Source organism: Glycine max, chromosome 15, assembly GCF_000004515.6.
Source record: "Glycine max cultivar Williams 82 chromosome 15, Glycine_max_v4.0, whole genome shotgun sequence".
Taxonomy (NCBI): domain Eukaryota; kingdom Viridiplantae; phylum Streptophyta; class Magnoliopsida; order Fabales; family Fabaceae; genus Glycine; species Glycine max.
This window is the reverse complement of record NC_038251.2, coordinates 4311615-4327102: the sequence shown is the minus strand read 5'-3', so window position 1 is coordinate 4327102 and position 15488 is coordinate 4311615. Positions and strand designations below refer to the sequence as shown.

The 15488-nt window shown below is 32.7% G+C and overlaps 3 protein-coding genes and 1 non-coding gene across 5 annotated transcripts; all 4 read right to left on the bottom strand.

Annotated features, from left to right (window-relative positions):
- Positions 1 to 541: 541 nt before the first annotated feature.
- Positions 542 to 4333, bottom strand: LOC121173607 (uncharacterized). 2 transcript variants are annotated; one of them, XM_041009882.1, is made up of 3 exons: positions 2108 to 4224; positions 1405 to 1653; positions 542 to 839 (listed from the first exon to the last, which is right to left on the bottom strand). In XM_041009882.1, exons 1-3 carry the CDS (start codon positions 2120 to 2122, stop codon positions 792 to 794), a joined length of 312 nt encoding a protein of 103 aa, XP_040865816.1. In that variant the 5' UTR covers positions 2123 to 4224; the 3' UTR covers positions 542 to 791. The 2 variants fall into 2 exon arrangements, 1 of the variants encoding a protein (XP_040865816.1); XR_005888768.1 differs by lacking the exon at positions 542 to 839 and having other exon boundaries at positions 868 to 1658; positions 2108 to 4333.
- MIR3522 (microRNA MIR3522) lies at positions 3887 to 3973 on the bottom strand. Its single transcript, NR_048866.1, has one exon. It is a non-coding gene; the product is annotated as a microRNA MIR3522 (primary transcript).
- A 4976-nt stretch (positions 4334 to 9309) lies between the features above and the next one.
- Positions 9310 to 10762, bottom strand: LOC102669119 (putative F-box protein At3g10430). The gene has a single exon (XM_006597293.4). It carries the CDS (start codon positions 10619 to 10621, stop codon positions 9452 to 9454), a length of 1170 nt encoding a protein of 389 aa, XP_006597356.1. The 5' UTR covers positions 10622 to 10762; the 3' UTR covers positions 9310 to 9451.
- Positions 10763 to 12228: 1466 nt separating this feature from the next.
- Positions 12229 to 14884, bottom strand: LOC100794671 (probable calcium-binding protein CML20). Its single transcript, XM_003545642.4, has 7 exons — positions 14545 to 14884; positions 14226 to 14349; positions 14097 to 14133; positions 13986 to 14013; positions 13478 to 13630; positions 13308 to 13410; positions 12229 to 12478 (listed from the first exon to the last, which is right to left on the bottom strand). Exons 1-7 carry the CDS (start codon positions 14545 to 14547, stop codon positions 12414 to 12416), a joined length of 513 nt encoding a protein of 170 aa, XP_003545690.1. The 5' UTR covers positions 14548 to 14884; the 3' UTR covers positions 12229 to 12413.
- Positions 14885 to 15488: the final 604 nt, after the last annotated feature.

Sequence of the window (15488 nt, the reverse complement as noted above, 5' to 3'; positions counted from 1 at the left end):
AAACATTGGCCAATATGCTAATTGTGACATTTTCTCCCTCAAGTATATCATTTTCTCTCTCTCTCTGTTCATCACTATCCAAGTTTTTGAGTATCGCCACTCATTACTTGATTTGTTCATGTATTGTTTTTGCCTTGTTAGTGTCCTAGAGGTCCATTCGACATGTTCTTGTTTGTATCTAGATCAATTGTCATGTAATATCAATATTCAGTATATTTTTCTAGGAGAAAGTTCAAGTGACTGTCGCAAGAGGAAGGTTGCTCTCGATACTAGAGATATATAAAAATGTCACCCTTTAATTATCTGTTTGATGGAATGGGCAAAAATGAATATATATTTTTTTTTAATCTAAATTCCCTTCAATCCTCAATGAAGAGAGTCAAATCCAGCATTTGAAAGTTTTCTGATACCCTTTTAATCAAATTTCAAAGTTTTACTAGGGAGAGGAACACACAGCGTGTTAGTCTAGTTTTTTTTTTTTTTATCAAATAAAGTAAAATATGTATATTAATATCATAAGTATATTACAATAGACAATAGATACGCTTCACGTTAACTTTTCCACTCATGTAATGTACATTGCTTATTGTCTAAAGCTCTTAGCAAAAAAGAGACAATAATAAGACACTGTACAATATGTAGCACACTTAGATTACAGAAGTTGGTCAGGTTTCTATTGAACTTGTCTCGTCTACGTACATATTTTACAAGTCATAAATCCCCCGAGCTTTAATTCCATATCATTGATTTAAAAATCAATGAGTGTCTGTGGTAGTATGTTTCATAACACATCACGGTCTAATACAACAATTTACGTAGGTTAGGATCTTCTTTTTCCCCTGCATGATGATAATCAATAAATGAATGAGAAATTTTATTCCCTAATTACATGCCTGTGTCATTTCTCTTACTTGTCCCTCTATGTGTGAATGTGTGTTATATAACAGAAAAACTATAGGGATTGTAGCCAATGCATGCCAAGCATAAATTGGAAAATGCACATTTAATAACAGAATGATATAAAAGTCGAAATAAACTTCTAGTAATAATTTGTACATGTCTCCCCTTCTAAACATTCTCTAGGTTGCACGTTGCTTTTGACAATACTCCACCTAATCATTGATGCATGTGTCATGTGTGTGTGATCAGGTGAGCATGGACCAAAGCTGGGGAAAGTGGTTGGATGAAAGGGAAAAAAAAGTAAACTTTTGTGGGAACTTGAAACTCCTACCATGAAATTTGAAGTAATAAACATAAATAATTTTTTTTATAAACAAATGTTAGTTCTTAGTGGAAAAATTCGAGACCTCTTTCCCCCTCTAACTTCTTTCTTCACGTTAATCTTATAACTCCTAAGATACATAATTTTGTAACAGCAATAAGAACTAAAGAAAATGGTCTGACCACGACAAGAGGTTCCTCATGAGCATGAGAATGACCGTGAACATGATGATGATGATGAGCTTTGCCATGTTTGGCATTAGCTATGTCCCTTTCATTCCCAAGACTTCTATGTTTTATTTCAGTGAGGTTGGTCTTCTGCTGCTTTTTGTTTGCACGAGCTTGGGTGAACACCATCGAATAGTCAGTAGCTCCTGGTGCTTTTTGGTCCCACCCTCCAAACTGAGGCACAGACATCATAGCAGGTCTTTGCTGCACTAGGATAACATTGGTTGTTTCTCATTCTTCGACGTGCAAAATGCATAGTTTGTTTAAAGGAACAATTAAAACTTCCATCCTAAACTTATATTGGTTAATACACCCATGATTAACGCACATTAACAATTTCAAATTCTGAATTATTAAACAGTCATTACGATTTCATTAAATTGAGAAATGCCCAAATGGACATTAAACAATTAGGAGGAACCTTTGAATTGTCAACTTGAAAAAAATGTTGTTTATTGACAAATAGAACCACACTTATAAGTTATGACCATTTGTAGCATCATGAATTTTCTCTTCTTATTCCATATACTTCGTTCCTGCTGGTTCCTCCCATGGTTGAAGATTATTGCAGAATAAATCATTTTTATAGCACTAAAGGTTAAGAAGATATTTTCTTTCCTAACTATATCTTTTATGTAGATTCTAAACTTATAATTACCTGCTTTTGTTCCATGACAGAATGGAGAAGCAAGGGACCTTGGGAATTGAGCTACGACTATGATACAAATTAAGGTTTTTACACTACTACCTTTTCAAGATATAATTAGAGGGTGTCTAGATGTTGTAGTGATGGAGTATTTTAACTATGAGAAATTAGGATAAAATTAAACATTCTGTTATGCTTTGTACTCAAAATATCTTAACTTCAATGAGGGGATCAATGGAATTAACGTGTTTGTAGGTATCGAGTCTTGTGATTAGAGTTAAAGTAGGACAAAAAAATATGGTTGTCCACCTGCTGCTTTCCTTCTGTTATGAGTTTGTGCAAATTAAAGTACGATATTGTCCAAGTTTATGAGAAATATAAGATGGTTATTCTATGCCAGATAAAAATATTTACAGTTTTTCACCAAAGAAAAGTTCACAACAAATAAAATGCAAAACAACTAACTAACTTGCCAATCTAATTTCTGGTATGCGCCACTTTTAAGTAAGTCAATATATATTTTTTTAAATGAAGTATGTCAATATTTTTCTCTCGCTTTTTACATAATGGACGTTCATACTAGTATATACCGAATGATAAAAAAGATACTAGTATATACCTGGTTCTGTTTACTATTTATTCTAGTTTATTTACTTTAGAAAAGATACTTATTTTTTAAATGTTGTTTATTAATTTATTTTTATATAAAAATAGTGTCCTATAAGTTACATTGATTTGTGTTGGATTCTCAATTTATTGGCTGTGGTTTGTGATTGAATAAGATGGTAAAACTAGTGCATAGCCTATTTTTGTCAAAAATAAAAAATAAAAAAATCCACTGAACTGATCCTCTGTTTTTGTTGTGGCTCTCCCCAAACAAAAAATTCCATCTTCTCTTTCACTGAACTGAACTGACTCTCCTCAACTCCAAGTGCAGTGCAGCACGCTCACTGTGCTCACTGTGTATGAAAATATCCTTGTTTCATATTTTGTTAAAATAATATATTTTAATCTGTTGCAAGTTGCTACTTAATTGTGATTTGTGAAATAATCTGTGTAAAAGGATATTGAGTTTCAAATTCTTTTGTCCTTCATTTTGGTTTGGATTTTTTTTATAGCACAACTTTTGCAGTTTTGCATGCTTAGTTTCTTCATTATTGTTATCATAGCATTTTTTTAAAACAAATTTTTTTGGTAAAGTTGTTCCTTCTGCAGCAGCAAGTATGCCAAAAAGAGTTTTGCTTGAACTTCTTCGTAGATGTCTTTTAATATCACAACTTTGCAACAAGCACCTCGTGGATTCAACACTTCAGCTTGCAGAACTGACAGATGACACTGACAGATATTTGGTAGACAAAGTTCAAAAGTTCTCTCTAATTAGTTTATCCAACTTAGACAATGCAGATGATCATCAAAGCTCTTTTTATTGACTTCAAAGAACATTTTCCACTTTGAGGAATCTGTACTTGAAGCAGCTAAAAAGCTAGAGTTAGTTAAACAACAGACAATGAAAAATTAAAAAACCAATGGCAATGGATTGTGATTTGTGACACTAAAAAATCACAGACATGGACTTAGTTGGACTTATTTTAAGGTATGGTACCTATAATTAGTTACAGGTGCCTGGTCTGAAAATATACAATTCCATAAACACAATTAGACAATCATGTAACTTAATTACCTAAATCACATGCATGCAATCGTAGTCACACTCTACATTCTTTTCCCCTCGCTTTGATTTTCATTTGTGGCAAGTGCATCCGCAATCAGTAGGAGTTGGACAGTCCAACAAGGGCGACCTGAGAACAGATGAGCAGCTGAATAGCAAACATAGCTGCATCATGTGGTCAGCTGCTCATTTGGTCTCAGGACGATCCTGTAAAACCCCTCTACCTACACATATTTTGGAAATGTCTTTGCATGAAGTGGAACATTGATCTTTTGAATTGTGTTTTATCAATGTAATGAGTTTATGTTTATCCAACTTGATTCAGTGGATATATAGCCTCAAGCAAGCGTGGTACTTCTTCTAGGTTAGATGTACATGTAGTACTAGTACTTTGTACTACTGATTTGAACACAAATCTAAGACGCTATGTATATAGTACAACTTCCCGTTGCCAGCACGTCAATGCAAAACACAAATATTGTTGACTTCGTCAATATTTTAAATTAAAAAAATATAACCTAGAAAGAAAAAAAAAAATATTTAAAATTATAAACATTATATACATAATTGATTCAGGTAGAATTTAATAAATATATATCAAAAGAAAAAAAAAACTTATAAAGAGACATGTATAATTAATTTGATAAAAGAAAAGTTAATAGCGTGTCTTCTTAATGTAAGAGTGGATCAGCTTAGATTTGAGAAAGTAATTTTTTATTAAAAATAATTAATTTGAGAATTTAAGTAGTTAAAGTTTGGGGAAAGAAAAAGAAATTTAATGTAAAAAGGGACCAACATATAATTATTTTAGTGCAAGTAACTGAGATTTAAAAAAAAATACAAAATTTAAAATAATTAATGATTTGAGAATTTTTTAAAAATACAAAAAGTGCTAAGCAATGATGAAATGAAATCATATGCTTACATAAAGAAAAAAGATCGAACATATTATATTATTCAAAATTTCATTATATCAAAGTAAAAATTCAAGTCTCTCAACTTTTGTAAACTATTGCTAATCTTTATTCTTTTAGTTCGTAAGTTAATTTTTTATTACAAAGAAAAAAAAGAATTAGACGTATAACTTTCATAGCAGACGATTGATTTGATCACCCCCATCATAACATATCATATATATCTCTTTCAAATTCATCAGTTTTTGTATTTTTAATTGGAAAATTTAAAAAATAATATGAAGCCGACTTCAGTAGAATTATGTTTGTGTTTACAAATACTATACTGAAGCAAATTAACGTGCCTGAGGTACACAAAAATATTTTGGGGCTAATAAACTTCAAAGGAAAGCTTTTTATGCATTAAGTTGATGGTTATACAAACCACTTTTTTTTGTAAAGACTGTTTATGCCATCCATTGAAAGTACAGTTGCTGCTCTTAAAAACTCCTCAACTTCCAAAGAACATTTAAGAAACACAGTTTCTGTTCTTCAATTTACAGAACCATTAACTAACAAAACCACAAAGCTTTCAAACCTTCCCTTTTTGTTAATTAATCCAATAATTGTCACTTTTGGAGGCATCTTCTCTATTTTCATTTTTTTTTTAATTTAGTTGACACATACTGATGATCTTCACATGTTTATGCATTTATATTTGTGCATGATACATAAAAGACAAAATTCTCTCTCTTTCTCTCTAAAAAGGCATGCAGTGAGTCATATGTATGGAGATAGATCATGTGATGCAAATTAACATATTGGTCTCAGATGGATCGACCAACAGTGTGTTCATTAATTTCCACTCATTCAAAGTAAAAGTGAGCCAGAATACAAGAGTGTGGAAAGAAAAGAAATCAGAAAGAGAGTGATGAATGCAAACCCTTCAAAAATGGAATCTAGAGCCAGAAGGTTGTGCACGAGATAATTTTCTTCTCTCGGGAGGTTATGCAGCTCTGAAAATTGAAATATATACCTTATCTACTCAAAGGACAGAAGGTTTACTTATAAAAATTATGCAGTATATAAATACATTATTCCATATTATATTGACAAGAAGGAGCTACTTCTATATGTCTATGTCACGGATGTGCTTTGCATTGTACAAAAATGAATAAAGGTCGGAATGTTCTACCGGGAAAACTATGTACAATTTTGAGTATTTACAATTACATACAATTACAGAAGGCCAACTTTGACGTATAGCTATAGCGGGAAAAGATTTAAAATAGTGATCCTCATGATCACATCCCAACAGTGATCCCCACAAATATCCCTATAAAAGAAGGAAAGGTATTTCTTCAGAAAATAAAGGGAGAGTTGGATATAAATATGATAGCTGAAAAAGATAAAAACTATAGTGTTTATCTTTTTTGGTTTCTGAGACACTTTTCTGACGCTGGAAATCTAAATCATGATTTGGATGGTCTAAGAAAGTTTCTATCAATCCTTATAATTACTTAATTTGAATGAGATTATTGAAGCATGGACGAGATTAAACGAAGAAGGAAGAACAGTATCTTGAGTGATCATCTGGTCATCACTTATGTGTAAATGATGATGATCTTTAATTGTTGATAAATATGAAAATAAGATGATGAAAAATCAAGAATAGTGCTAATGCTACGTGCATAAAGATGGCTTCACATTCTTATAATTTTAAGTGTTGGATTATATAGCTGAATTTATCTTCTTTTTTATCTTTTGTTTGTAAGAAAAAAAAATTCATTAGAAAGAAACCAAAGCACAAGATGTGCAAATGTTTAGGAATAGAATCTATAGTACTGACAAAATAAGCTGCCAGACGAAAATGGCTCCCTAGTCCTTAGATGTAGGCCATTCTTCTAAACATATAAAATTGCAGATTAGATAATTTAAATTAATCCACCCCACATCATTACAGATAATAAAGCAGCATGAAATGAAAGACCACAACAAGAACAAGGATGGGTAGATGTAGGGCAGCATGGGAGAAATTTGACATGGAATGAAGATCCAAACTTTTAATTTCTTCATATTATTCAGTTGTTTTTCCTCATTTTTATGGTTTTGCATCATAGTTTCTAGTTTCTGATTGAGCTTCAACTTGACAAGTTTCAGACCAAAATTTAAACTTCCTCCTCGTGCCTTGCTATCTGGTTTTGCATCCAACTCTGATAATGAAATTCATGACACTAACGGTTTCAACAGATGATTTCACATAACCCCAAAAACAAACTCAAATGGTGAGGATTGTCCTCCACTTATATACTCTATCTTGATTTTATTTCTAATCAATGTAAAACTTGGATTTCTTTTAATACACAACATTCTCTAATAGTAAGGATGTTTTGGTGCTCTTATCTATCTTTATTAGTTTTAAGTGTTGCTTCTTAATTTAGCCTTGTGCTTCTTAGCCAAGGATGGTCATTTTAACCTTTCTCATGGTGGCAAGTAACACCCAACTCCACTCCTACTTTGGCTTCTTCTGCAAATTAAAAGGGAGAATTCTCATTGTGATGATAGGATTAATCAAGGAAATCATGGTTGTTGAAAAAATCACGGGGAACGGATCAAGACACAGAAAAGATGGGGAAGAAATACAGCCTATCTCTTCAACGGTTGCCATAAGATCGGATCTTCAGCAATTGCACTCAAAACTGCTTTGACATGTTGGGTTAATTAAGGATGTAGGTGGAGGAGACAATACAACAAGCTTGTACAGGAGATCAGAAGAGCTTAAACCAAGCTTAGGCCTAGTGAGAATGTGTTGGTTTCTCTGGCTACATTGGATTGATAAGGGAATCATTCCTGTTTGCTGTGGCGACCGGGTGAGGGTTGAAATTTCTGTCAGGTGAGTCACCCGCACACTAACTTGAAATAAAAAGAAAAGTAACGTGCATGAACAAAGAGCCAAAGGCCTACTATTATCCATTGATTTCAAATGGCAAATACATAAGATCAAGTGCAGTGCGCACCTTTTTCGGTTTTGAACTTCACCTGGAGAGAAGTTTCTAGCAATGATTTTTGGGGTCCAAGTTCATCGAGAGAGAAATGAGACTTTTGGTGGAAAAAGACGAGAAGAGAATTAGGAGTGTGAATGGTTTGAATTTTAATTGCTTCACTGACGGGCATGTTCTTAAATATATAATTGATGAGACTATTTTGATCATTTACTATGTTAACACCTACGCTAGTTGAAGCAGTGAAATTCTTCTCATATAGGTAGTCAAAGTTAAACTAATTATTTTTGTCACTTGGATGGTCAAGACAAGAAGTAAATTATGAGTGTATGATTTGGTTTTTGGTATATTGACTAATAGGCATATTCTTAAATATATTATTAGTATGAGATTGTTTTCACCATCTACTGGGTCCACACATTAGTTAAACCAGTGAGATTCTTTCCATAAAGATAATGAAAGTCAAACTTGCTAATCAAATTAGTTATTTATGTGTCACCTAATAAGTCAAGTCAAAAAGTGAATTAGTATTGTGTATGATTTGGCTTTTGGTTGATAAACCAATAGGCATGTTCTTAGATATATTAATGGCATGATATTGTTTTCATCATTTACCGAGTTAACACGCTAGCTACAAGATTCTTACCATCTAAGTGGTCAAAGTCAAACTAGTTATTTCTATGTCACTTTGGCGATCAAGACGAAATGCAAATTAAGAATGTGTATTATTTGGTTTTGTTGATAGACTAATAGGCATGTTATTAAATATATTATTGGCATGGACTATTTTAACTGTTTACCAAATTAACATGCTAGGTAAAGTAGTGAGCTTGTTGCCATATAGGTGGTCAAAGTCAAATTAGTTATTTCTATGTCACCTAGGCGGTCAAGATGAGAAGTGAATTAGTACTAGTGTGTATGATTTGGTTTTTGTTTGATAAACTGATAGGCATTTTCTTAAATATATTACTGGCATAGTATTGTTTTGGTTGTTTACTTGGTTCACACCTTAGTTAAAGCAACAAGATTCTTGCCATATAGTTCAAAGCCAAACCAACTATTTCTATGTCACTTAGGCGATCAAGATGAGAAGCAAATTAGGAGTACGGGTGAGGTGTCAGCTTAGCCTAAATTATATTTAGGCAACACAAGAAGTTGTATCAACTATAATAGAGACGGCCATAGCCAACACTAAAAAATAGCTATTAGGGTGACCTTTTTAAGATTCATATAAACTTTTGGAAGACGCTAATATTTGTTTCCCTCAATGCTGATCTACACCTTTCGAAAGAAATAAATAAAAGGGAAAGAAGTGGTAATGTAATAAAAAGAGAGATGCGAAATGTCAAAAAGGGCATATACTATTTAGGTTTCTACATATCATTGTTGTTTCCACAACACCACTTGATCCGCTTCAAATATACGACCATCTGTGGTGAAAGTGTGAAACAATGATCCATCCAGGTTATTATAATATAGGGAGTTTGGGTTATATTAGAAAAATAGTGTTGAATACATATATATAGCTGCCAGATAATGCTCAAGACTTTCAGTAAAAAGAAATATAGAAATGAAAGAAAACAAAATAGAAAAAGATTGCTCAAAACCACTATAAAAATCACATATCATGCATAAATGAATAGAGCCAAATACCGTAAAGGCGTAAACCATATATAGATTCAATAGCATCACTTGTGTCTATACTCTTTAGTATGTAGCATTGAAAGCCAACATTCTACCCAAACAGCATTAACTAAGCAACACCGAAATGAAAATGAAAACATAGAAATTACTACTGTTCATGGTGAATGTGGCCAACTGGAACAAGACTCTCAACATAAGTGAAGGGCACATAACAAAACTCATCTCTATTAGCTGGCAGTTTCTTCAATTCATTACTCAAAGGATTGAAGAGCGACAGAACAGTTTCCACTATTCTGTAATTGTTGCCACGTCTAGACAACTCTTCCCTGCACACAATTAGATCTCTCCAAATACTTAATGGATACAAAACCCTCGAAAATGGCCCCACACTATACATCTTAATCCAACTCTCCCCAGAAGATGTATGATTATGAACATCTTCCAAGACCCACAAATCAAAAGAACAAGACTCATAGTCCCCAATAATGTAGTGGCGAAACACGGCAAGCTTATCGTTACACTCCGCAAGCACATTGTCATAGGAACGAGTGGGCGAAGGTGGAAGCGGAGGGCCATTCAACAGCGTAAACATTTCCCTTCCAATGTCAAACGAAACCACAATTTCAGAGTCAGTGTCAGAGTCAGAAGTCATGGTTGCAAGCCAAAATATGGTTTCAGTGGTAGCGACGGAACTAGAGACGAGACACAAAGGTCGCAACTTGGTGGCATCAATTTGCCTCCAAGACCCGGTGGTCAACGAATACACTTCCGCTCGATCAACCCTAACGTTGTCGAGAACCACGACCTGATGCTCCTCGTCGAACACGCCCATGGAGATTCTAACGATCTTGTAATCATTAGCGACGGGGCTGAAACCGAATCCAACGTAGTATAAACCGAAGAGGGTTGTGCCGGGCACCTGTTTGATCTGTCTGGAGGCGGGGTTGAAGAGGGAAAGCGCGGTCTTGTCTCGGAGACACAAGATGCCGTTGCAGGAGGCGACAATTTTGGCGGCGGGTGATGCGATGTCGAAGAATTGGGGGGGATGGACAAAGTTGATGTCGGGTCCGATGAGACAGGTGGAGAAGGGGAGGGGACGGGGTTGGCGAGGGATTCGTTGGAGGAGGAGAAAGGCGTTAGTGTGAGCGGAGTGGTTAAGGTGTTGTTGGGTGAAAAAATTAGGGGTGTTTTGGAAGAGGTTGAACCAATCTTTGGAGACGCATTTGAATCGGATGAGGGATTTCACAGGAAGTCTTTTGAGAATGTTGATTATAACGTCGTAGGGCAAAAACTCTTGCTTGAGGTTTCCATCAACCATTTCTAACGACCGACCAGGTTCTTTTCCTCTTCGAATAGCCAAAATGTGTGCCAGATTGGGAATTTCTGCGCCTTAACAACTTCCAAGGGGGACTTCTCTTGCCAATTTCATTCTTTTAATTCTCTTTTACCGGGCGCTTGATGGGGAGAAGTGCCTTTTTTTTTTTACATGAATTTTAAAAAAATAACATTATTAAAAAAGATATTTTTTTGATCAACTTCTCATGAAAACATTTTTATAAGAGAAGTGCTAATTTTTTAATTTTTTTACTATAATAAAAATATTGTATTATTCTTTATTAAATTATATAATATGATAAATAATTAAATCTTTAATTCTTAAAAAACTTATCTAAAGATTTTCGATTACCAATCAAATAAATTTTATTCATTTAATAGATTCATGTTTGCAAGATATCATGATTATCAAGCATAAAAAATTTCTTCCCCACCAAATGTTGCAGCTTATTTTTTGCCCATTGCAATATACTAGTGCCACAATAAGCAAGTATTATGTAAAAAGATTTAAATTTAATTAAAATACATTAAGAGTCATCAAACAATAAATTTTATATATAAAGAATTGTAAATTTTTGTAGTATTTCTTTTTTAAAAATTAAGTTTAAAATAATTTCTAATGAATTAATAATATGTAAAATATTTACAATAAATTAAAATTAAACTCTTTATTTAAAAGACTTTAATTTACATGTATTATCTGTATAAAAAAATTACATTTTTATAAGATCGATCGTCTTGTACAATAACATTAATTTTTATAATAATTATTTTACAAGTTATTTAGAGAAATTTTTTGATGCATTAATAATATATTTTTTAAAATTGAAAATGCATGAAAATTAATCTCTTATAACATAAATGTCATATTTTAAATTATTAACACAATAATTAATACAAATTTAAGTTATCATTATATTTTTTTATATATAAAAATTAAAGACATAGAAGATCTATCATAATTCATCTGATATATTCAATTAATTAAGTTAAACCTGAACATTTTCAGAATTTCAGGTCGATTTCATTCCACATGGTCTTCAGTTGGCTAAAATCCAAGACTACTTGCTGGAAACTATAAAGGTCTTCTTGAATCTTAGTTATCCCGAAGATGGCTCCCTTGCAGGTTCTTTCATGTGTCTGATGCACGGAGAATGGACTATGGATTCTGAAATTGAATGCTGAATGCATGAATGAACCATGGTGTTGCATTGAACCTAGGATTTGAATAAGAAATCAGAACTTGAAGGAAGATCAATGCTGTCATCCATGAACAAGATCTTTTGCGAAAAAATTCACTAGTTTTTTTTTTTCAAAAAGAAAGAAGAAAAAGAAGTTTACAATTTAATTTTCTTACACCAAAAAGTCTAACTTGATAAATTATTATTTTTGAAAGTGAATATACATGAGCAAACCCTTTAATTTTATTTACTTTATTTCATTTGTAAACTTTTTTTTTTTTCATTTACGCCATTGTAGGTACTATTTCTTTTAACTAAATTATAAAAAAATAAAGTTTGAAAAAATTATATGTGGTACAAAACGCTCAGCTTACTGTTACCATATGGTACAGAAATGAAATGAGTCGGATTAAACCAAAATATGGACATACACCAATTTTATTCATAGGCAATACCCAAACATAGATAGGAATCATTCATACAACTTTTACAATAGCAAAGAGTACATAGCTTCAGTTTTTTATTTTATTTTTAATTTTCCTATACTAGTAGTGCAGCCAAACAAAGATATCAACTGCCCCCATATAGATAAGACTAGTGATGGAAGCGAGTTCTGTTCATCATCGTGATGAACTCCTCCGCACTAACCTCTCGATCATCTGCACATTTTAAGGCAAAAAAACAGATATAACATCTCACAATCACGGGAAGCAGTTACAGTGACAAATGAGAAAGGAAAAGACAAAATGAACTTTTAAGACGTCCAAATTTAGTGCTGCTTGCCTTTCAAAATAAAATAAATTAGTGCTGCTAAGTAGCCTTATATAATTGAACTATCATTCCACTGTCAATGATCAAGCATTAAACTGCATTCCACAAGAGGTAATGTTTTCTTTTGCTTTCAAGACCTCAGGCTGTGTTATTTTCAATTCTTTTGTGGTATGAATCCATAAATACAATGTTGTCTAACAAATAAACAAGTCAGGATTGATCACTAAATCTACAATTAAAAAATAATGGCAAATATCGTGTTCCTTTGCTATTTAATAAAATTTGACATCCAGCAGACAAGAGAGTATAATACATTGACCCCCCCCCCCCCCCCAAAGAATTATGAATCCAATGCAAACACCCTACCTACTTACAAAAACTATGTTGAAAAATATTAAATTTTCATTGTGCAATATTAAACTACTACAAATTTTTTCAGTAAAACTTGTATTCAGGTTAGAGATCTCTTGTCATCATGAATTTTTTATGCCTCTGTCTTTTCTGTTTAATATTTTGAGTGCAGAAATCTCAGCCAATTAGAAGGCCAAAGTAGTAACCAATGATAGTATTTTTTCATATACACACAACATTATGTCAGCATAATCAAAAGTTCATGTATCCACACCCAGTTAACCATAGAATACAAATCCTCAATATCAGAAGTAAAAGTTTTCTTGTTATTAGAAAGTTGACAAGCAAATGATTAGAATAACTTACTATCTTGGTCTGCTTCCTCAACCATCTCCTGAATCTCTCTGTCAGTGAAATTTTGACCTAGCTCTTTTGCAATGCGCTTGATGTCTAATGCGGATATCTTTCCCTGAATAGACCGCAAGTAATGAGAATCAAGAAGTATAAATGATGTATATAGCAGTGAAGAACTTTACATTTTTATCATGATCAATAATATGGAAAGCTTTCATGAGCTCCTCTTTAGTGTCCCTTTCTCCTATTTTGGCTGTCATCATGTACTCAAATTCTTCATAATCAATTGCTCCACTTCCATCCTTGTCCACATCTGCTATCATTTGATTGATTTGCTGAAATGACACGGTAGGTTATCTATCTATTAGAAATGTGCAACAGAACTCTAACAAAAGGCATAATGTACACAAACCACTGCAACACTAAATTTTATTTTGGATTTCATTACAAGAAATTGACTCCCTAAAGCTGAATAAGAAGAAGAATAACCGCATCCCACAGGTAAATGTTAAATAAAACAATAAAAGAGGAGGGGCAGGGGGAAGTTAGCTTCAGCTATCATGGACAAGTAAAGAGACAGATGGCTCCCTTCCTTGTGACAAAGATCTGGAATTCTTGGAGGCAATCATCGAAACCCATTCATTGCAAAATTCAATTAAATCATAAGAAATATTGGTATAAGGATAATACCTCTTCTGTCATCTCAAATCCAAGGGCCCTGCCAAGATAAGGTGGACATCAAAAAAACAACACAGCCAAACAATACGACAAACATTTTAAGACTATGAACAACAACAATACCTCATAGCAACATTCAGCTCCTTGGCATCAATAGTACCTACAAATCATCAAAGTAATAACATTAATAAATAAAAACAGAAAACTATTGGACCATAGATTTATTTTGATGATAAAGTGTATATACAAAACCTGAGCCATCAGTATCAAATAACTCAAAGGCTTCCTTAATCTCTTGCTTCTTCTGCGTTGTCAAATTATGACGTCCTCTTGGTTTATTGTTGTACCTCCTGGATTCCCCTCTATATAAAGATGACTGATAGGGAATTGCACAAGTTAATGGTTGATTCATCACAATTCTTTTTATTTTTATTTTTTATTTGTTCTAAACCCTAGATTTGCAGATACATAAAATAAAATGAAGCCACTCACTTAGGCATATGATTATATATCTGAAAAGAAGAAGTAAATAACTGCAAACAAAATGATCTAGTAAAGAGAGGGATCGTACCATCGTCGTCTGAGATAGGGCACCGACAGGACCACAATTGAATTGAAACAACGTTAACGTCCCAGGATCGAATTCAATCTCCCTTTCCCCGCTTTTTGATAATTCTATGTCTACTCTGCGTTTGAGGATTTTAACGACACGCGGTTAGGGTCAGAAATTTCTTTCCCTGTTGTTTTCTGCAAAATGAAATGGACTGGGTTTTGGTGTTCTTCACTTATTGTATTCTAACATATAAACCAGACCGACAAAAACCATTTCCGAAACGGTCTGCTTATTTTTGGTTCAGTTTCATTTGGTTTGGTGTTTAGATGTGGTTTGGTTAACTTGGGATTTTAACTTTTACACACCCCAATTTCATGTATGACAGGTAATTAATATTTTGATAAATTATTTGGTGGTTCAAGATTATTAATCGTTATATAATATGTAATTAAGTGTTATTTTTTTATAAATTTAAAATATGAGTACGTGTCTCTTAAGGATTGGTCAAAAGTATTAACATGTAATAATTTCTTCACCAAAAAAAAAAAACACACATAACAATCTTAGACAACCTAATAATTTTACAGAATAATTTCTTTCACTAAAAATACTTTGTCAACTAGTTTTCACAAATTACTCTTTAATTTGTCTTTTTTCAAGTAAATAACATTGGTAATCCTTAAATTATTTTATTAAAAGAAGGTTAATAAATCAAATAATTCAACATAAGTTATTAATATACTGAAATCAAGATTGAATTGTTCAATACTCGGATCTTATCCTTAATGAAATAATTTTTTATCAAATTTTACTTACCTTTTGATCGAACTCCGGATTAGTTCGAATCTTTTTCTTTTGATGAATCGAATGATTAAGACAAAAAAAAGAAGGTTAAGAGTTTATTAAAATTTTGTAAAATGCTTATTTTACCCGATTGTTTTGCAAAATGTTAAATGTTATAT